General features: G+C 35.8%; 1 protein-coding gene across 3 annotated transcripts in view; it reads left to right on the top strand.

Annotated features, from left to right (window-relative positions):
* PDE8B (phosphodiesterase 8B) overlaps nucleotides 1-23,261 on the top strand; it is a 326,848-nt gene that overhangs the window by 286,232 nt on the left and 17,355 nt on the right. For all 3 annotated transcript variants that reach the window (XM_031966218.1, XM_031966204.1, XM_031966210.1), the window contains 8 exons: nucleotides 1,688-1,730; nucleotides 3,262-3,339; nucleotides 5,358-5,434; nucleotides 8,385-8,549; nucleotides 9,839-9,884; nucleotides 11,525-11,660; nucleotides 12,699-12,897; nucleotides 21,317-21,534. In XM_031966218.1, the coding sequence (XP_031822078.1) occupies nucleotides 1,688-1,730; nucleotides 3,262-3,339; nucleotides 5,358-5,434; nucleotides 8,385-8,549; nucleotides 9,839-9,884; nucleotides 11,525-11,660; nucleotides 12,699-12,897; nucleotides 21,317-21,534 (962 nt within the window). The remainder of the gene's footprint in view (nucleotides 1-1,687; nucleotides 1,731-3,261; nucleotides 3,340-5,357; nucleotides 5,435-8,384; nucleotides 8,550-9,838; nucleotides 9,885-11,524; nucleotides 11,661-12,698; nucleotides 12,898-21,316; nucleotides 21,535-23,261) is intronic.

Here is a 23,261-nt window from a genome sequence, read left to right as displayed (position 1 = left end):
TTGGAATGAGTACCTACATAAATTAGATCATAAATACATTTAAGTATTGACTCCTAGGGGCTGATAGCTAAAAAATATTAACTTTTAAAAAATGTGTTCATTAACCTTCTACCAAAATAAAAAGTCAAAAGCCTTTATTTTATCCAGAAAACAGAAATAATACATGTGACTTTCTCATGTCTTTAAATGGCTAATGTAATTGTTGTGCTTGGTTCAGTTTTAATTATAGCATTCTCTCCTATGTACATAAGAGAAAGAATGAGAGAGGAAAAACAGAAAGAGTTGGAGGAGAGAGAGAGACAAAGAAAGTGGGGAGCAGAAGACAGAGACAGTTCAATAACCCACAAATATTTTCCTCAATCTAGATCAATGACTTGTGGCAAATGCTGATGAAAAATACTCATCTAACCCAGAAATTCTTCACCTGGGGCCTCTGAACTTCTCAAATATTATTTTCCTTAATAACTTTATTTCAACATAATGTAATCCTATTTGTTTTATTTTATTCAATTAAAAATATTCAGAGAAAGGATCTATAGGCTTCACCAAAAGCCCAAAAGAATCCATGACACACCCACCCACAAAATAAAGCCTCCAATTGTATAAGCAGCTACTGTATGAGCTCTAGGATGATATTTTAGTTGTGCATCATTACACTTTTTGAGAGGCTTTTTTGTTGTTCTAAATCAATAAATATATTGTATGATCATTAAAAAAAAAAAAAGGAATGCATGGGAACTTCAGGCAATTTGATCCTTCACAATTATTTCAGAAAGTGAAGGTGTTATCTTGTATGGAGATGTTTTTGCTTCAGATGTAATTAATATAAATTAAGTGCACTTCTTACAATTTTGAGGTTACAGACGTTATGCTGAAAACAGCTTATTGAGCCATCTTGCTAATCAGATAATCAACTAGCTCTTACTCTTTAAAGAAAAAAATTCACAAGCTAATTCCATATTCTTTTTTAAAATATCCTATTGATTTTTTTAAAATCACAATAACTTCCTAATAACCAGCTCCCCCAGCAACAGACCACACAGAAGACTATTCTTGTATCAAAGATAATCAGTTATGTAAAACAATAAACTACCAAGTGACTACATTGGCCATATATAAAACATTCTGTACCAATAATCTCTCTGTCCTGAGAGTAAAAAAATGTATTTTATCAAGGCTCTTTAACTGTTGCTCATATTATTGAAACTGATGAACTTCACAGGGAAGCTTTTTTTAAAAAAATAATTCTCTACAGTTGTGCTTATTTCAATGATATATTTCAGGTTTTTAACAATACATTGATTAAATAGGAGCCAAAGAAATACAATAATATATCACCCTCTTAAAACACTTAAGTTTATTTATAGCAACAAAGTCTGAGTCACTTTATGCCAAGAGATTTTAAAAACCATGCTAGATTTCCCATGATTGAAATGTGCTATCAGAGATAGTGGGCAGTAAATTAAATGACCTTTGGGGATACTTCCTTTGCTGTGGTTTTGTGATTCTGTGAATATATAAAAGTGCCATAGAATTTGCAATATTCTGCATTGTGTGTCTGTTGCCTCTTTTCATATTTGAATAGATACACATTTTCAGAAATGTGGAAGGTTTTGGGAAAATGGAGTTAAAAAATTAAATCTCTCTTTTCTTTTTGAATAATCTATTTTATTTTAAATAAATTTAGATACACAAGATTCACCGAGATTCAGGCGACAAGTCTCAGACAGGTAAGAACACTATAATAAATTTTATACCTTGGTAAACCATAGCAGGTAGCCCAGTGGAAATGAATGACAGTCAGCCTTTATAGTGTCTACTCTAAATTGTCATACTCAAAGATTAGACTCTTGATCTTTATGTGACAATTTAGCAAATGTATTCTGTATAATTAGTGAAATCCATTAATTCTCCCTTTTGATAAAGGACTTTATGCTGACAATAGCAAAACTCGGAGTACTATAAAGCCTAGTTAATGATATCCATAATTACTCAAAAGATTCTACATGCCCGAAAATGAAATGGGCATGTAATGAAAGTGATAAGTAACAAGTGCAAAATCTGAATGTTACTTTGGTACTCTCAAAAGTGTTAAAAGACTTGAAAAAGGCTTTCAGTGCATCAAATGGATCTTTTATAGAGGTTTTATGAGGGAATATTTAAAAGAAATACGCAGAATGAAAAGACAAAGTTGCCATTTGCCCTATTGAAGATAGTACCTCCAACAAAGAGATAATAGATTTATGGAAAAATTGAAATAGATAGATATAGAGACATATATATATGTATGTATTTGGATAGATGCTACAGATAGATTAATAAGCTGAGCTTTGGATTGAACAAAAGGAAGAGTGAGATATATTGAATTTGGGAAATTAATATGTTGCTTTCAATGATTTCAAGCATTTAGCTCCCACAAAAAGCTATCACTTTATGAATGATTTTTCTTCTGTAATGCAATCTGATTGTAAGGCAGGGGATACTGCAATATCTAAGCAATTAAAACTGCTTTTTTTCTAAGGAAAATCTAAGGAAACATAGTGGATATATATATATATATAAACAGCAGTACACCACTTATGATGACATAATTAAAAAAACATGTAATCAAAAGAGGAAGTAGGTAGTAAGTGGAAAGACCTAATGGGCTGCAGTGGCATCTTCAAAATACTTAAAATAAATGTTTCAATTTTAATTTAGTTTAACTTTTCTTTAATTCTTTTTCTTAAAACAAAAGAAAGCTATTAATATGTTGGGTGATGGCCCTTATGGAAGATTATGGAAAGACGTGGAAAATAATAACATGAGAGATGTTGTGGTCAGGTGGCAATGCAGACCAATGGAAAGGATGCCCTCATTGAGAATCAAACATCCAGATGAGAAAGAAGCTACACTGGCTCTAAGCAGTTTAATATTATTTCTAAATCACAATTGTTCCTCTACAATAGGTTTTTTATTTTCAAAGAAATATTATCCCAGTCATATCAAATATCTCTCTGACAATAAGCTTCATTAATAGGGTATAAAGAATTTTAAGAATATCATTATACTGAAAAAATTGAATAATACTGAAAATATCTTGTGTATTTGTTACTATTTTAAGGACTCATATTTTGCTTTTTCTTAAAAATTTTTATAGTATAATATGGTATTTTATAGTAAAGGAGGCAAATTTTAAGTGTTCAGAGGACTACAGGTGAAATTTCACCTGTGAATAAACTGTAAACTAATCATTCTTCTCTTCTAATTTCATTTTCATAGAGTCTCACTCATTTAGATACAAGAACAGAAGGAAAGAATCTATTGATGTTAAGTCAATAACATCTCGAAGTAGTGATGGTAAGAAACCTCCTAATTCACATTTTTATTTGTTTTTTAACTGCAGAAAATAAGAGGGGGAAGACATCATTGAAAGACAACTGATCAATATATATAAGAGAGAGCTAAAATAATCCAAAGGAAATGAGAAACTGACTTTCAGAATATATCTAAACATGTTTTGATAAATTTTTTTAAAAATTATAAGATTTCAGAGTATTTTTCTTCTAATTATATAGGTGATGAGGATAGAGTGCTGGACTTGAATTCAGGAGAGACCTAGATTACAATTCTTCCTCTGCCACTTAACCCTGAGCACTTTACTTAATCTATGAATCCTTTTTGTTGTTTTTCAGTTGTTTTTTAGTTATATCTGTCTCTTCATGACTCCATTTGGAATTTTCTTAGCAAAGATACTGGAGTGGTTTGCCATTTCCTTCTCCAGGTCATTTTACAGATGAGGAAACTGAGACAAACAGGGTTATGTGACTTGTGCAGGGTCACACAGCTAGGAAGTGTCTTGAAGTAGATTTGAACTCACAAATTTGAGTCTTCCTGACTCCAGGTCCAGCAGTCCATCCACTGTATCATCTACTTGCTAAATCTGCTGAATCCTAGGACAAATCCATTAGGTGATATCTCAGCATATGTGGAGATGAAGTCGCCAGCCTTTTATGAATTAAAGGCAATTTGATGTTTAAATCATAATGACTCCTACATGTTTTGGATTGGGGTTGGGGTCTTTTATTGTTGGTTTGTTTTTGTTTTTATTTAGTTAAACTTTGATTCAAAGGAAAGGCATATGGAACGCTCGGCATAATTTCTTCCTTATACTTTTGTTTCATGATCTTAATAAGTTAAGCTTAAAAAAAAAAACTTTTTCTGTCTCCACCTGCTTTCTCTTTTCTCAACATCCATCCCTTGTTACATATCACTGTTTATTGATTTTGTGCATGTATTATACTGTGAAATCAAACACCTGACAAGACATTTATCTCCCTGTGTTTGAGGACTAATTTATGCTTTTTACTGGACACCTCTACTAAACTAGCAAGCACTTGAAGTACTTGAAACCGCTAAGAAATGGACATTTAAAGAATGTGTTTCTTCTTTAGGTCAAGCTGCATTTTATTAGAACTTCCAATAAGTAAGACTATGATTTAGCAAGTTTTTACTACTAGTAAATTGAAGTTGGATAGAAAGACCCAAATCAGAAGTCAAAAGACTTTAATGTAGGCCTAATTCAACTATCTTCTAGCAGCATGACAGAAATAGGGAAGGAAGGAAGGAAGGAAAGAGGGAAGGAAGAAAAAAAAAGAAAGAAGGAAGGAAGGAAGGAGGAAGGAAGGGAAGAAAGATGGGAGAGAAGGGAGAGGGGGAGGGAAGGAAGGAAGGAAGGAAGAGAGGAGGGAGGAAGGAAGGAAGGAAGGAAGGAAGGAAGGAAGGAAGGAAGGAAGGAAGGAAAGGAAGGATGGAAAGAAGGAAGGAAAGGAAGGAAGGAAGGAAAGAGGGAAGGAAGAAAAAAAAAGAAAGAAGGAAGGAAGGAAGGAAGGAAGGAAGGAAGGAAGGAAGGAAGGAAAAGGGAAGGGAGAAAGGAAGGAAGGGAAGGGAGACAGGAAGGAAGGGAAGGAAGACAGGAAGGAAGGAAGGAAGGAAGCTTTAGCAGTGGCAATAGTGGGCTTTCCGGGGGTGGGGCGGACTTTATCATCTGATCTTGTCTGCAGTGGTCTCCTCAGTGGATTTCTCATATCAGATATCATTCTACCCCTGTCATCCATTCTGCAAAAATCTAGTTTTCTCTGGCTGGGCCGGTGCAGATGATGGCCAGGTTTCTGACCTGGGACAAGTGAACCCAATCCTTTTTTGAAGAGCAGTGTGGTGGTCCCCCAGAAGGCAGAGTGGAGCTTGCAGCCATGCTCACAGGGACCTCATCAGGAACAGTTCTGACCTACAGCTTCCAGCTGGCCTCCACCTCCAGAATTTAGACTGTGTCCTTCGGAGTGCTCTTGTTCTAAGGCATACATACCTTGTCTCCACAGCACCAAGTCTGCAGAATCGTCGTTACCCATCTATGGCAAGGATCCACTCCATGACCATTGAAGCTCCAATCACAAAGGTAAAGAGTGATGGCTATTCCTGGTCTTTAATAACAAGCAATTGTCCATCATGTTTTTCTATGTGTATGTATGTCTAAGGTAGGAAACATCAGACCATATGAATAGAGAATGAACTTTGGAGTCAGAAAGATCTGGAATAAAGTCCTGGTTCTGATAAATATTGACTGTGTGTGTTGGGCAAGTCACCTAATCTTTCATTACCTCTGAAGAATTTTTAGTTTTTCCTCTGTAGGGATAGTGCCAATTTTCATTATTAGAGGGCTTCTTTACGAGGAGATCCCTAGACCAGTGAAATCATAGATCTGGTCCCCAAAAATCCTAAAAATCCTGAGGGAGTACTGATCTTTTCCTATTGATATTGAACCTTTTAAATATACAGCCTAAAAACATTTAGAAATATCAATCAAACAGCCAACAGGTATTTATTAAATTCCCATTCCATTGCCAGGTACTAATGCCAGGTACACAGAAAGACAAAAACACAGTCTTTGTCCCCAAGGATTTCACATTCTACTGACTAAGTACAGCAGGCAAACAACTCTGTAGATGCAATATATGCATATACACAAGATAAATGAGAGATAATTTTAGAGGAATAGAAGGAATGGTGGAAGGGAGGGGGCAACAAAGATCTCTTGCAGAAGGTGGGATGGGAGCTGAGTCTTGAAGGAAGCCAGGAGGCAGAGGGAAGAAAAGAAAGCACTCCACTCATAAGGACAGCTGGTTTAAAAAGCCTTGAGTAGAAGTATCATATGCACACATTTTTCACAGTGTGTAAATTCCTATTTTGTGGCAGGACACCACAGGACTGGGCCTGGCTCTGTCTCCTGGAAGGGGATGGCAGGGGCAGCAGCACAGGTACATCTTATTGTAGAGGTCCTCCATTCCGAGGGGAAAGGGGTGTCCTAGGTATGGAAGCCATGGAACCTTGGAAGGAGTGGATCCACAGAAAGCCCAGAGCAGAGGGAGGAGAGGTCCACAGAATATTAATGGAACATTGGCTGTATAGGAACAGCAAGGACATCAGTGGTGCTGAATTATGGAGTACTTGAAGGGGAATAAAATATTAGAAAATTCAAAAAGTAGGAAAAGACAAATAAAGGATTTTCTAGTTGATTCTAAAGGTAATAGGGATCAATGGGAACTTGAGGAGAGGGGCAAGATGGTCAGAAATGCACATGCTTTTGGAAAATCACTGGGTAAACGATGATCTTGAATGGGAAGAGATTTAAGTGAAGATGTTTTCCAGCTTCCTATGGAGAAGAATCTGTACAGCAGGGTGGTAGCCATGTCAAAGGAAAGAATATATATATATATATGTATATATGATGTAAAAGCAAAAATCATAGAACTGGGCAAGAAATTGGATATATGGGGTGAGAGTGAGCAAAGAGCTGAAGATGACATCTGGGTGGCTGGAAGGATGGTGGTATCCTTGACAATGAGAGAAGTTCACAAGAGGGAAAAGTTTGGAGGGAAAGAAAATGAGTTCCGTTTTGGACATGTTCAGTTTAAGATATATATATATGGAACATCAATTTGAGACATCCATTTAATAGGTAGAAATGCTAAATATCAAGATAGGGTAGAATAAATAGATTTGGGAAACATCAGACTTTTTTTCGACAAAGTATGAGGCAAAGTTGTTAACTGAAAAGATGGAGAAAAGGATGCCGTGGGAGGTTTGAGGAAGAATGAAAATGTTTGGAATGGCCACTATGGTCAGTGGTCAGCTAGGAAGAATTAAAATGATTGTTTTTGTTGAAATGAGGGCCTTGTTGAAATTATGTAACACAAATTTGGAGTGGATCCAATCGTCACAGTTTAGTGAATTTTTTTTCCAGTATCTGAACAGGACAGAAACTATCAGATGGTGGGAGCCATCCAAAGTCTGAGGTTGGCAAGACATATGTGACTGGAGAATTAGGAGGCTTGAGGGTAGAAGATAGTGGAGTGGTAAACTGGTTCACCAGAGAGTCTAGATGGAGAATAGAATGAGTGGAGGAGTGATAACTGAGAAGTGAGGAATTAGAGGTCATGATGAGGATGAAGAACAGTTAGAGGTTGTAAGGTGGTGAGATAAAAGAATTTCATAGTTTCTGAATGTGGAAATGGAACGACAGCAGATCAAGGTTATGTATATATTGTATAACTAAGGTGGAGGGAAGAATTGGCATGGGAAGTGAGTAGAGGAGCTGGGAAGTTAAGAAATATTATATATATATATATATATATATATATATATATATATATATATATATATATATATAGTGAAGTGCCATAGTATGAAGGCAGAAGTTGGAGTGAAGGCAAAGTTCAGTGCCCCAGACCCTGACTCATTGAAGGAGAGTATCTTGGGAGTCAGTAAGTAGGTACCAGAATCTTGACTGGGTTATAAATATGGACTGAATGAACTTCACAGGAAGAATAAATACTAAGTACTATTGGTAGAAGGAGTCTGGAAGTGACCATGGTGAGCAAGGAGTATTGACCTTTCTACTATGATCAGCGAGTTTAGGGGTATGAGTGAAAATGGAACTGGTACTGAAAGGGATGGCTGAAAATCATCAGGATAGTCATCAGGAAGGAGCCAGTGAGTAACAGAAAATGGAAGGAGAGGAAAAAGGAAAAGGTTTAAACTGAAAGCAAGATTGGATGGTTAGCTCTGGAGTAGTACATTGAGGAGGGGGGTTAAGGTTGAAGAGGATGGGTATAAGGGAGCAGATTTAGAATGGGGCTTATATCAATGATCAAGTCTTAAGATGTTAACCACTGAAAAATCAATTGAGGCAGAAAGGTGATCTTTTTTTGTTTGTTTTTAGACCCAGGAGTCAATGTACAAAAATTTCAGTGAAATATTTACTTTTGCACTACATAATCAACTCATATTCTCTCTCTCTCTCTCTCTCTCTCTCTCTCTCTCTCTCTCTCTCTCTCTCTCCTATCCAGGTCATTAACATAATCAATGCTGCCCAGGAGAATAGCCCAGTAACTGTAGCAGAAGCCTTGGATAGAGTTTTGGAAATTTTACGGACCACAGAACTCTACTCTCCTCAGCTGGGCACTAAAGACGAAGATCCCCATACCAGTGATCTAGTTGGAGGACTGATGTCTGTGAGTAATATGGAAAAATCACACTTTTGAAGAAAAAAAAAAAACAAATAAACTTCACTAAGGCAAACTTTGTCAGAAAACAAACCACTGGCTTCTGGTGCCATTTGCAAACTGTGAGGCACTGTAAATATCTTGATAATTGTTACCATTATTATGGGCAGCTAGCGCTGTGATGGACAGAATGCTGGTCCCAGAATCAAGACCTTAGTTCAAATAGTCCTCAGACACTTGTTAGCTGTGTGACCCTGATCCTGAGAATGTAAAATGAAGATAATAACATATATCTTACAGGGTAATTTTGAGGATCAAATGAGATAACATTTGTAAAAAATGCTTTGCATAATGATTGGTACATAGTATGTGACATATAAATGCTTATTTTCTTCCCCTTTCCCATTATATAGAAATGCTTATTGACCTTTCTACTTATGATCTCTGCCATTATTTTTGTTATTCTATAGCAGCATGGTGGTAATGATGACGTATACATGGCTAAGACAGTGATTTTATCAAGAACATGTATGACTGGTTAATGATGTAGGCTGGTTATGTTATTACATAACAATTTTTTTTATTAGAAAATGAATGTGGCAGCTAGGTGACAGGAAATAGAACACTGGTACTGGAGTCAGGAGGACCTGAAAATCTGGTCTTGTACACTTCCTAACTGTGTGACTCTGGGCAAGTCATTTCACCCCAATTGCCTAACAAAAAAAAGAAAAGAACATAAATAAAAAATAAGAATCATGCTTCGGTTGTGATTCAAGATTTACAAAGCTTTGTAGTAAGAATCTGAGAGGAAACAACAGAAGGGCAGCTCAAATAGTACACCAGAATCTGCCAAAATGGAGGAGGAGGGTTGGGGCAGGAAAGTAAGAGACTTCAGAGTATTAGATAAAGGAACTTTGGATGATTTATGGATAATTATAAACAAAAGTAAGAGATAATGAGATGGGATAATGTATATAGGACTTTCATACTTTTAATGATTAAAATTAAGGAACTTTTTGATTGCATGGTCATCTTGATTTCATTTATTTTCAATTAATTTCTTCAGATTAATAGGCCAGAGGCAATAGAACATCCTGTGACTATTGTTCTGATTCAGTCCTGACATCTTTATTTGAAAGTTCTTATTCCTTGCTATTCTCAGACACCAAAGAGCATCTTTTCTGGTGCTCTAGATTGGAGTGTTAAGGGAAGAGAGGAGACCTAGAAGAAAAATGGCATGTAACAAAAATATTTGGTCAGTAAATTTCTGCTACTTACAGTATCTTTATTTATTCCAGGATGGCTTGAGAAGGTTGTCAGGCAATGAGTACGTGTTTTCCAAGAGTAAGTTTTCATATAATTTGTGCCTCATTTTACTTGATATTTCCAACTTTTATCCACTATATATGGCTTATTTTGTCTTGTTTTGTATTTGTATTTGTATTGATTTATCTAATAGAGAAAGATGAATCGATCCTTTCTAGTTAATTGTCATGAAATATACATGTGCCATCAATAATTTTTAAAGTCCTGCAGATATTTTTTAGGTGCTTTGGTATTTTCCCATGAGTCCCAATAACATTTAGTTTATGTAAAAAAGTCCAATATTTCCACCTTTCATCTGATTAGGAAAGAAGAGGTTTTGTTCAGTTTCCAGTTTATTATATTAGTCAGGGTTCTATTTTTTAAATGAATAAATTAGAATGACTTTTTACTTCAGTGAGCCACAATCTATTCATCCCACTTGAGCATGTGTACGAACCATTTCTCTCTGTCCTTGGTTTGTAACTGGGTTTTCTAATTAAAATCATTGATCAGAAAAATGTCAGAATTACAAATCTAAGAAAGGACAAATTTCTGTTTTGTTATATGGATGTAATAAGTCAGCTAGGCTGACCTATATGCTTTAAATATCTCAGCTTAATAATATAGGAAAGGAGTTCCTGAAATTAAAATTTCCTACTTTAGGGATCCTGAAGAGGCCTTTTTAAAAAAAAATTAGGGATGATAAAAATGAGAAAAAATACTCTAAGACCTTCTATCAGGTTCTAAGTCCATAATGAATATCCCTTTTCATTTTTCTCCATCTATTTCTACTCAAGGTCATTATTCTTGTTTATCTTTAAACTAGACTGTTATAGAAAAGTTTTATTAAATTTCTCTGGCTCTAGTCTTTCCCCTTTCTAACACATCCTCCACAGTTGCCCAAGTGATTTTCCTAAAGCATCAATATGACCATATCATTCCCCTACTCAAAAAAACTTGAGTGGAAGTTGCCTCTGGAATAAAATACTTCCTTGATAGGCATTTCATGCCTTTCACGATCTGGCTTCAATTCTCTTTCTAGACCAAGTTCTCATTGTTACTCTTCATTATACACTATGTTTCCAGCCAAATTGACTTACTTGCTTTTTCCCATATGTGTCATTCTGTCTCCTGTGCTACCTCCCATACCTGAAGGTCTGAACAGCTAGGTGATGCAGAACATTGTGTATCAGGTCAGGAGACAAAAAAACTGAATTCTTTTGGGTTTGAGACACTTCCTGGCTGTATGACCCTGGGCAAATCACTTAATTTCTGTTTGTAAACGGACTAGAAAGAGAAATGGCAAATCATTCCAATATATATACCAAGAAAATCCCAAATGGGGTCATAAAAAGTCAGACATGACTGAAATGACAAAACAACTGGAAACACTAATTTCTTCTAAGACTTAATTCAAGTTCTCCTCTTACAGAGACTTCTATTGACCTTTGGTGCTCATGCTCAATTTTCTTTTCAAAAATCACTTTACATATATATATATATATATATATATATATATATATATATATATGTAACATTACTCTTCTAGATATATTTTTTCCCTACCATTACTCTCCCCCTTTCAGATGTAAATTCCCAGCATCCAGCTTAGTGTTAGTCCGGATGGGTAATAGATGTTTAATATGTGTTTGCTGAATTCCCTTAAATTGTTTCTGCAGACATGCACCATAGCCACAGTCATCTCTCACTGCCAATCACGATCAATGATGTTCCGCCCTGTATTGCACAATTACTGGATAATGAAGAAAGCTGGGACTTCAACATCTTTGAATTAGAAGCTGTCACACATAAAAGGTACTGAGCTCCTTTGGGCACATGTTGGGGCAAGGGCTGGAGATATAGGTCCCTAGTTTTAAATTTGGGGATTCAAGAGGTGAAGTCTAGCTTCAGTGCCTTTCTTTGCCTTTTCAGCAGAGATTGAGGAGAGACATAAAATGAGCGTAGAGACTTTGTCATTGAGCATGACCCTTTGTGGAGAAATAACCCTCAGGGAGCAAGCATGGGATAAGGTTGAATGGAACTCAAGAATGAAGTAATGTGGCTAAAAGTCATTCCAAGATCTCCTAGGATAACTTATTATTGCTGGTGTATCAGGAATGTACCAGGCAGGTATAAATATCAGGACGGAGCTAAGCTCCAAATTTGTTAAAGCAACAAATGACGTAACTGAATTTATGGGCTCAAGGAGCAAGAAAATAGGTTTTGATTTAAACAGGATGGCCTTCATGTGGTCCCTTCTGAAAGCCAAAGGAAGGGTGAGATTACCTCTGCAGATAATTCCGTAGCCCAGGGATCCCGTGAAAGGAATATTCCTCTCCAAAAGTGCTGGGCGAGGGCTCATGGGCATTTTGTAAAAGCCACTGAAAAATAATTTTAGAATCCTGGTAACTCTAAATCATACAGGATCTTAGATCGGTCATTCCCTTTGGTTTGGGAACACTTGTGATGTACAGATTGGGGGGGAACAAGGAGAGAAATCCAAAGACTTGCCATTTGTCACAGTTATTTAAGCTTCTGATGAACGGCAGATAACCTAATAGAGTTTTGGGTTGGTTGCCATAATGCATCTGTTCAGGAATCAGAACTGGATTAAGGAAGGACTGCCAAGAAAGTTCCTTTTACTTTCCAAAGATGCTTTTCACCTCCTGGGCATATGAAATTAGGCAATGACTTGGGGTGGATGGGGCTGTTGGAGAAATAGAAAAACGTCTTTGTCCCTCTCTTATCAGTAAAAAGACAAAAACAAAAAACAAAAACAAACAAACAAAAGAGCTTGGCAAGGAATGAAATGAATCAGAATTTTTTTTTTTTTTTAATATCTAACTTCTCCAGACCTTTGGTTTACCTGGGGTTAAAAGTCTTTGCCCGCTTTGGGGTCTGTGAGTTTTTGAACTGTTCAGAAGCCACTCTCCGGGCCTGGCTGCAGGTGATTGAAGCCAATTACCACTCATCCAACTCCTACCACAACTCCACCCATGCTGCAGATGTCCTGCATGCTACAGCATTTTTCCTTGGAAAAGAAAGAGTTAAGGTAAAATTTTCTTAGACTGATCTCCATGGTTACACTTGGACATTTTGTGTGTGTATGTGTATGTGTATGTAAATGTTTGTAAGTATATACATACAAAAAAATATACACATATACCCATACTCTATCTTAGTTATATCTGAGAGAAACGATTTTACTATCAGTGGGAATTTAACTCTTTTCATTTTGCCAACAATTTACTAAATAAACCACTTGTGCATATATAAGTAGGGGGAAGGGAATAAGTATTTATTTATATCTATTGTGTCCCAGGCACTATGCTAAATGTTCTTTTAAGAATAATAAAGAGTGAAATAAGTAGAACCAAGAGAATGTTGTATACAATAATAGCAATATTGTTTTAAGAACAACTTTGAGTGACTAAGTCATCTTGACTATTATAAATACCCAAGTTAATTGGAAAGCACATATGAAGGAAGACACTATCTGAATCTAGAGAAAGAACTGATAAATAGAAGTATATATAGAATGATTTATAAATATATATATATACATATATATATATGTATATATATATGTATATATATATATATATATATATATATATATATATATTGGTAACCATCCATAAGGTGAAAGGGATAAGGGAGAAAAAAATTTACATTATAACTATTATTTATTTAAAAGGAAGAATAAGGTATACATAATAGATTTGTAGTTTCATGTACAACCTTCTGTTTCAAAATTATACGATGTTATAGAAATGCTTGTTTTATTTCACAAATTAGAAATAAATAAAAATGTTAAAAAGTAAAATACATATACTAAAAAATATTTGATTTGATCCTTATAAAAACTCTGCAGTAGGTACTGTTATTATTCCCATTTTACAACTAGTAAAATGAGGCAAAGAGAAGTTAAATAACAGTTATCAACAGTTAATATGAGTTAGAATTGTACTGAAATTGCCCATCTATGTATATATTATTTTGTTACATTATATTATGATATATTGTTATATATTATGATATAGTATATTATGTTCTGTTATATTATCATATGATGTACTATGTTATTTTATATGTCTGTCAGACTTATAGATTCACCATCTCCCCCCAAAAAAACTATCCTGCCTTCATTTTTCTACCATTCATAGATTTTTACAAACCTGTAACACTTATGGCCCTAACAACTGCTATGAACCCAGATTACCCTCATAGATTCTGTTGGTCTGTCTTTCTTATATGTTTTTCTCTTATCACTGTTCCTTTCTTCCTTTGTTCCCCATGGTGGATTGTAACCATATAGTGCTCAATACAGGGTTTAACTGATTTTTTTTTCTCAGAAACTCAATTGGTTTTGTTGATGCAAAGTAAGATTTCTTTCTTTCACACATGTATAAATTAATCCATAAATTTAATCAGATATGGTATTGGTGTTGGGGGACCAAGCCAAATTATAAAATGTGTTTGGTTTCAGGAGAAATAATTTCAATTCAATTTAATTAGCAAGTATTTATTTTTTAAAAAAAACTACTTTGAACTAGGCACTATGGTGTGCTAAGTGAATCAACCAATCTTTATTAAGCTCCTACTATATATAGGGGATACAAATACCAAAAAATGAAACAATGCCTACTTGAAAGAGGAGATAAGTCTTCATCTATAATTGCATCTATATCTGTATCTGTATATCAAAAATAGAAAGTGAATAAATTCAAATATATACAGAGAAATTAAATAAGGGGAAATGAATCAAGGAAGACTTCCTACAGAAGATGGTATGTGAGCTGTATGGTATTGTTTGGGTCCTGATTGACTCAGATTGAATGTAAACAGTCATTTCTGCTTTGGCCAGAAACCCAGAAAGTCTTCCCTTCTTCAATTTATTTATTTATTTATTTATTTTTTTAACTAGGTGAAATTCTTTGCCTCAATTGCAACCTAGCGTTAATCACTGAATGGGTGCAGCCCCAGTCAAACTGAGAACTGTTGAAGACTTTAGCTTAAGAAAGTCAAGGTCTCCCACTTCTGGAATTGTCTGGGTCTGATAGGTAGACTTAGAGCTGGACAATTGGAGATGGCCCAAAGGTGGGATCTCCAGTCAGACTACAGGATCAGGAAGGCTGTTTAAATTTTAAATGTTTAGGTTTATGAAGGTCACCTGTCTTACCTTCCCCTCCAGAGCCATCTAGGTCCGGTGGCCAGACATAGATCAGGAGGACTGGAGATGGCCCTGGATGCAGTGGGAGCCCCTGCTGGTCCTAGAATGTGAATTCCATTCTTATCCAAAGACTATATGAGTCCCCTAGACTAAGATTTCAGACAGTAGAGATTGTAGCCAAGTACCTATTGGTCACTGGGAATGGTTTCTGGTTCTTTTAAAAAAACATAGCAGCATCTTTGGCCAGGATTTCAGCTGAGCTTCAAGCTAGAGATCACAGCCAACATCGGAGCAAGATGCCCTGCCCAGGACTTGGCCCGGAAAAGCCTCATTTTTCTGCCAAGAGCATCACAAAGACATCAGTAACAACATATGGAGAGGCAGGGAGGTTGCCCTCAGGACAGAGCACTGACTCTAATGTCAGGAAGACTTGGGTTCAAATATGGCTTGAGACACTTACTAGCAATGTTGTCTGGACAAGACGCCTAAACACTGCCTTCCTCAGTTATGGGAACAATAATGACAAGAACTTGTAGTGTTCTTTTATAAAATATGATCATTCTCTGGGAGCAGGTTTCTCAGGGGGCTTCTGGAGGCAACCTTGGTTTTGGTTCAGATCAATAATCACCTCAAATGCAGCCAGGAGTTAAAAGTTCGATTCTTTATTGTCTCTTCCAAAATATCCCAGTAAGCTTTCCTTGGTTCCGACAGCTCTTGTTGCTAGTCCTTTGCCTCTGCCAGCTTCTGCCTCTATCTCAACTCTGACTCCTGGCTTCTCAATCCCCTCAACTGACTTCTGGCTTTCAATCTCCTCCATTGACTTCTCACTTCTCAATCTCTTCAAGTCTCTTGACTGAAGCTCTAAGAGCTTCTTATATATGATCTCTTAAAGGTGTGAACCCAAAGGTTGACTCCTCCTCTGAGAGAGTGGGATTGTGGGAGGTGAATCCTGAATCCTGAATCCTGAAATCTCCGAAACTTGTGAACTAATGTATGAACTCTCAAAGGTGTTAACTTAAGCATTGTTTCTACCAATTCTAGTGACTTAACACTTTGTAAGGATTCCAACAAGAACTTTTCAGGATAATTGTGAGAATCAGATGAGATATTTGTAAAGTGCTCACCATAGTGCCTGGCACTTAGTAGGTAGCTATTAAATACTTGCTTTCTTCCTTCCTTCCCTGATGGCCCGGAGGTATATTTTACCTTGGCCATATATTTTCCTTCTGTGTGTCTCTCTCCATTTGTGAACTCCAAGTACATTCAGTCTTCTCAGTATCACAGTATGTCTTTGTAGAAAAGAGTCCTTCAGGTTTATGGGAGAGATATTTTGCTCTTAGTTGTTGCCAGTTGTTTTTATTATGCAATTTTAATAAATGCTTTTGACTTGAACTAATTTTTTTCCTCTGGCTGAGCAGAGAGGAGATAAACATATTGATGGGAGCTCACGAGCTAAAGTTTTGAGAGTACAGAGACGAAAGGGAAAGATTAAACAGGTCACACATTGCCAGATGGAAATGGAATGTCGTTCCTGATCTATTAAGGATAGCTATAGAACCAGCCATTACTAGCCTTTGAGAAATAATTTAGATATGCCTTATTCCAAGCAAAGCCACGCTAGGAAAATCTAGATTTACAAACTAGATAAATGAGAGTGGGAAAGAAGAGAGGGGAATAGATAGTTGTTTGCTTTTTGAAAAATTCAATAAGAAACACTCTTTTAACTTATCTATGCATTCAAGGGCATATACAATTTCCAAAAATATAATTTACAAATAATTTTAAGGGAACACATTTGTGACATAAAGTAAATTATACCTATGCTTTCAAAGAAATTCAAAATCTCTGACAAGCTATGACCGTAATACATTAGGATGTAGAGCTGGAAAGTCCATTGAGGATAAGGACTATCTTTTTCCTCATTTTGTATCCCTAGCACTTAACACAATGCCTAACACATAGTAGGTGCTTAATAAATCTTTTTGATTTATTAGAAATCATATATTTTAACTCTCTCATTTTATAGATGAGGAAATTAGACCCAGAAAAATGAGTAGACCTTCTCAAAGTCATGCAACCAGGTTTCTTATATCCTGACCAAGGTCTTTATTCCATATTGTTCTATCCCTTTGTCTTCTCCATGATCATGCCTCTGAAGGCATGAGAAATAATTACACTGGCCTCCTTCAACATTTGACAGAAAGCTCCTTTCTGAGTCCTACCTGGAAGCTTAGAACCATTTAACCTTCCCACCTTCCTGGTTTGAGAATAAAATTCAAACATTTTCATCAGTCATTGAATTGTGACAATCAATAAGCATTTATCAAATGTCTTTTATGTGCCAGGTACCATGTTAGGAGCTAGAGATATAAGTTAAATAATGCCTGCCCTTCAAGGAATTTACATATGCCTTCCTTACCATAACTTATCAACCAACAAGAATTTACAAGCCATTTCTTCCTTGTTGACTTCTGCCACCCCCATGCAAAACAAAGGAACACAGCAGCTTATACATTTATAAAAATAACTGTTCAATTTTAAGGTTTTGGGGGGGGTTTTGTTTGTTTTTAGTTTTGTCTTACTGTCTAAGTGATAAAAAGAATAGCTATTTATATATAAACAAGTGATTGGTTATCTGAAAAATCTATTTTTAAGGTTAAGAATTGCCAGCTTTCTTTCAGTGTGATCAAAACCCATTTCCTACTTTTAAAAAAGAAAAGGAACAGGGTCTGAAACCCTTGAACCAGCTCTGCCCCTTCCTTGAGGCTTTCTACATCAAGAGGGCATGCATGGGATGAATTCACTTAGAGGTTTAAGAATTTTCTCTCTCATGACCCCTCCTCTCTAGAGCTCCAAGAATGGCTTTTTACACACTAAAGATGCTGGTGAAATAATCCTGTCTTTCTGCCCTACCTCCTACCCACTGCTTATGAGCAAATGTGTCAGAGTGAATGCTGAGGACCAGCTGGACATTATTATTTCTGGAGCAAGCAGCTTGTTGTTTAACTTTACCAAAATTCTGCTTAATTGTGTTTCTTGTTGGTGTCTAATAAAGAAAAAACAATGGACCTTGTCAATGTACTCTGGCTTCTCTACTGAGTTTTCCAAGTCAGTTTTGTTGAGAACTAGATTGATCCTAACTGCCAAGAAGGAATGAGCACATTGTGGGAGCTCCCCTAGCACCTCATTTGGGTGTGGCGGTATCCTTAGTAGGCTGACTTCAGCCTGGCCCTGGAAGGATTAGTCTTGATGTTCTCAGCTCAGCCACTGGTTTTCCATAGGCGTAACCTGGATATCTGGCAGCTCTCTGCTAAATAAGATGTGAAATGGGCTGGTTAGATACATCCTTGGCCCCCCAGAATCCTCTATTGGAGAATAAATGATTTCGAGTGGAAGTTGGATGAATGAATTTCGAGTGGAAGTAGTCAGAGAAAATGTAAGAGGACTTTCCTACTGAGCTATCAGTTGGACAAGAATTGACCTCTGCATTTCAATCCAGCTTTGAAATTCTAGGATTCTAGGATTCTAAGTATCTGATATTCTTCTGTAGAGAGTCTTGGTCTCTCAAATTGATATTTCAGTCAGGACTACTAATCACTTCTACATTGCCAGGATTGGAAATAAATATCACTTATTCTGGTATTTCGATGGGTCTCTGATCTTATTAGTGTAATTCCATTATTGCAGGTAATAATCCCTCCATTTCTTCTCAAATTCTGTGGTTATTGTCCACATCAATAAATCACACATTCATCAATCACTTATTAAGTGTCTGTGAAGTACCCAGTGCTGTCCTAGATGTTGGAGGTACAAATACAAAAATGAAATAGTTCCTATCTTCAAGGGGCTTGTACTCTGGTAGTGTTGACAGTATTTGTAAATAAAACTACATATTAAAACCATACACAGTGCATTATTCACATTTGTGTTCTATATCTCCATTGTGCTACAATGACCATATTTTACATAATTATAACTTTGAATTCCAATATATATGATCATTGCAGAAGTTTCATAATTTTCCCTAATCAGGACTTAACTGTAGAAACAAAGTAAATAAAAGATTAGGATATATGAGAGATAAGGTAAGGGGAAGAATTGCTACCAACTGAGAAAATCAAGAAATATCTCATTTAATAGGTAGCACTTGAGCAGAGCTTTTAAGGAAACTGACTGGATTCTTAGATGTGGAGATGGGGAGAGAGTGATTTAAGGCATGGAAAATATCCCACACCTGCAAACTCACTGAGACAGGAGATGATAGAATTTTTATGTGAAGAGCAACCAAGGAACCAGTATGGAATATAATAAGTTAAGCCTAGAAAGGGAAGTTGGAAAAAAAGTTATTTAAGCGATAGATAATAAGGGAGGGGAGGAAAGAGACAGAGATAGAGACAGAAACAGAGACAGAGAGAGACAGAGACAGAAAAAAAAGAAGAAGAGGAGAAGGAGGAGCAGGCAGAGGAAGAGGAGGAGGAGGAAGAAACAAAAATGAAAGAAAGGGAGGAAGGGAAGAAGGGAGAAAGAAAGAAAGAAAAAATGAAAAGGGGAAGGGAGGGAGGGAGGGATGAAAGAAGGAAGAGGAGGAAGAAAGAAAGGAAGGAAATAAAGAAAGGGAAGAAGGAAGGAAGACAGAAAAGAAGGAAAGAAAGAAGAAAGGAAGACAGAAAAGAAGGAAGGAAGGAAGAAAAGAAAGAGAGAGAGAAAGAAAGAAAGAAAGAAAGAAAGAAAAAAAGAAAGAAAGAAAGAAAGAAAGAAAGAAAGGCAACTAGATGATACTGTGGATAGAGTACCAGCCCTGGATAGCCTCAAATACTGAAGTTCATTGAGCAGGGGAAGTGACATGATTCCACCTGTACTTCAAGAATATCCCTTTGGCTACTCTTTGGTTAATGGAAGAAGGAAGAGGAGAAATGGGAAGGACATAAGAGATGAAGAAGTCTATCAATAAGATTTGTCGGCTGTTGGACAGAAAGGATGGTAAGGAATTGAGGCTGACTCTAAGATTACAAAATGGCACCAGTGAAAGGAAACAGTGGCCATTCTAGAAATGCCGTTCGTCTAAAACCTCTGTAGAGATTCCTCCCAATTTGATGGAGATCTTCCTCTGGTTCTTTTAACTTAGTTTCTGAAACAAGGAAATCAGACCAGACCTAACAGCCAGCATGAAAAGTATTACCACATTCCGGCTTCTGCCAAGATAATGAGACCGCCCTCCTGAAGCAAACACCATGATTTCTGTAATGTTATTTTGTTATTTGTGATTGTTATTGTTTAACTGAGTCGTATTGCTAAAGTGGTCTGCATATACAGTTATTCCTCAGCCAAAGAGAAATTTAAATACAGTGAACTTTTAATCTTGCTTGCTGGGGGAAGAGCAGTAATAAAGATAAGTCAGAACGAATGTGACTTTTGGAAGAAAGTGAGCAACATAGATGGCTATCTCACAGGAGACTGCTTTCCCAATTATGCTTTATATTTCCTAAACATCTAGTCGATAAGTAATGGGAACAAGTGTTAAGCTCATGCAAGGTACTCACAGGATTTACTTATGCATTCATTCAGCAAAAACTCATGACCCATTTTTACCCCAACATTTTTCACATGATCCCACATATAAAGGTATATAAAATCAACATACAAATTCAAACATTTATTGATAATAAGTTATAAAGAAATTTATTTTAAAACAATTCTTTGGTATACATATAACTTTACCATTTATTAAAAGCAAAAGCAAATTTGCATGTCAATGAGATGGATGTACTTGCTTATTTTTATATAAAGAATTAAATCTTGACAGAATATTTGCTACCTTTTACTGTTGACAAATTTTTTGCAACCTCCACATTCAGTTACAAGATATATCATTTTAAGAAACTTTGCTCTAGAACATAACAAGTAACCCAGAATTTAAACTTTTTCTTTTAAATAATCCACAGTACTGATTATATGCATTTAGGTCATATTTAACTAGATCTAAACTTACACCACAGATTTGGGAGATAGTTTGATTTAGTGAGTAAAGGGATCAGAAAATCCAGATTCAAACTTATTAACTATGTGATCTTAGGCAAATTATTTAACCCTACTAGACCTGTATCCTTATTTATAAATATAAGGGATTACATTTAGACGACTTTCTACATTCTCTTCCAATTCATAATCTTATGAAGATCTCTGTTTCCCCATAGGAAAAAAAGGTAAAAATTAATAACAACATGTCTAACTCTGTGCTCTCTGCCTCTGGGGATAGGCTTTGTGCTTTGGTGAATCATACACTGTTTCTTACCCCCAGGGAAGCCTGGATCACCTGGATGAAGTGGCTGCATTGATAGCAGCTACTGTCCACGATGTGGATCATCCCGGACGGACCAACTCTTTCCTGTGCAATGCAGGCAGTGAGCTAGCTGTGCTCTATAATGACACAGCTGTCTTGGAAAGTCATCACACTGCTCTGGCTTTCCAACTCACAGCCAAGGACAACAAATGCAATATTTTCAAGAACATTGACAGGTTTGTTGCATCTGGGTTTGGGGGTGTTTGAAGTTTGCATAAGCTATAGACAATTCATCTAAATCAAAATCACTCCCTTCTGTTTCCTTGAAAAGGATCACTATGAAGATAGCATGATTAATATGGAAATATGTTTTTCACGACTATACATATATAACCTATATCAAATTGCTTGTCTTCTTAATGAGGAGAGAGGGGAAGGAGAAAGAAAATTTGGAATTCAAAAAAAATGAATGTTAAAAATTATTTTTACATGTAATTGGGGAAAAATATTAAATTCAAAAAAGAAACAGAAAAAAGAGTGTGAAAATAATATTGGTGATGGTGATTATCATGTTGCTTTCTATGATTATGCTTATAGAATTTTTATTTTAAATTTTCTTCTTTATTATTATGAAGTTGATAAACACTAACTTCTTCAACAAAAAAAGAGCAGAGGATTGCAACTAAAAATATTATTTGCAGTTTTACTATATATTAATACAATAACTCTTATACTGTCCTGTTTATCATTGTCTTTTTCTGTTTCTGAACTTTTTCCTGTTCTCTCCTATATATTTTTAAATATTTCATTCACATTCTTTTTGTTTGTTTATTATGGAATTGATATCACTATCCCTTTTTCTCTACTACAGTTCTCAAAATAAATGGTCTTTCTCATAATAAGTACAGTCAAGAAAAACAAATCCATATATTAGCCACATCTGAAAATATATCTCTGTATCTCTGGATCAAAGGACACATGAACCATCTAGTCCAACCTACAAGATGAATTCCTACAGCATCTCTGAGGGGGTAGTTGTTTACCATCCTCTTAAGATATTATTTTTAATAGTTCTAAATTGTTAGGAAGTTCCTTCTTATATAAAGCCAAATCTGTCTTCTTGGCACTTCCACTCACTGATTCTATTTCTGACCCCTGGCTCCAAGAATAAATTTAATCCCTTCTTCACGCAGCAGTTCTTTATCAGTAATCATGTCTAGGTTAAATATCTCCAAGTCTTCTTGGACCTCCTGGTCTGTTCTTCATATAATAAGAATTTACAAGCTCTTTGTAAACTATAAAATGCTATCAGATATAAACGATTTTAATTTTTTTATATATTTTTGATCCTTCCAAAAAAATTTTTTTAAAACTCTGATAAAGAAGAGATATTATCACTCCAATTTTTCAGAAGACAGAGTTGAATTCTGGGTCACTTTTAAGGCTTACATAGTTACACAGCAAGTTAATAGCATAATTAGGATTAGTATCCAGATCTCTAAACTTCTTAGCCCAGTGGTCTTCCCAAGAGAATAAGTCACCATTCTTGTGATCACAACCTTAATATTATTGGTGTCACATATCCCCAGACAGAGTTAAAAGTAATTGATGTCTCAAGATTACTGCTCTGAGATGCAGCTGTCCTTCTAATCTTTCTGTATTTAGGTTATAGGACCATATCTCAAAAATATAATGTGTTGGTTTTGCCTCTAATTTTACAGATTCTCCATAAATCATAATTTTTCCACAAATTCAGTGTTCAATTTTTCCAACTTGGCTTGATATCCTTTGTTGAAATCACCTGATCAACCAGTCAACAAGCATTTATTAAATCCCTACAATGTGCCAACAACTCTATAAGGAACTGGGGATACAAAGGCAAAAATGAAACAACCCCGCCTTTAAGAAGCTTACATTCTATAGGGAAAAGATAGTGTGTTCACAAAAAAATTTATTTTAAAAA

This window comes from Sarcophilus harrisii, chromosome 1 (genome assembly GCF_902635505.1).
Source record: "Sarcophilus harrisii chromosome 1, mSarHar1.11, whole genome shotgun sequence".
Classification (NCBI taxonomy): domain Eukaryota; kingdom Metazoa; phylum Chordata; class Mammalia; order Dasyuromorphia; family Dasyuridae; genus Sarcophilus; species Sarcophilus harrisii.
This window is presented reverse-complemented; position numbering and strand designations above follow the sequence as displayed.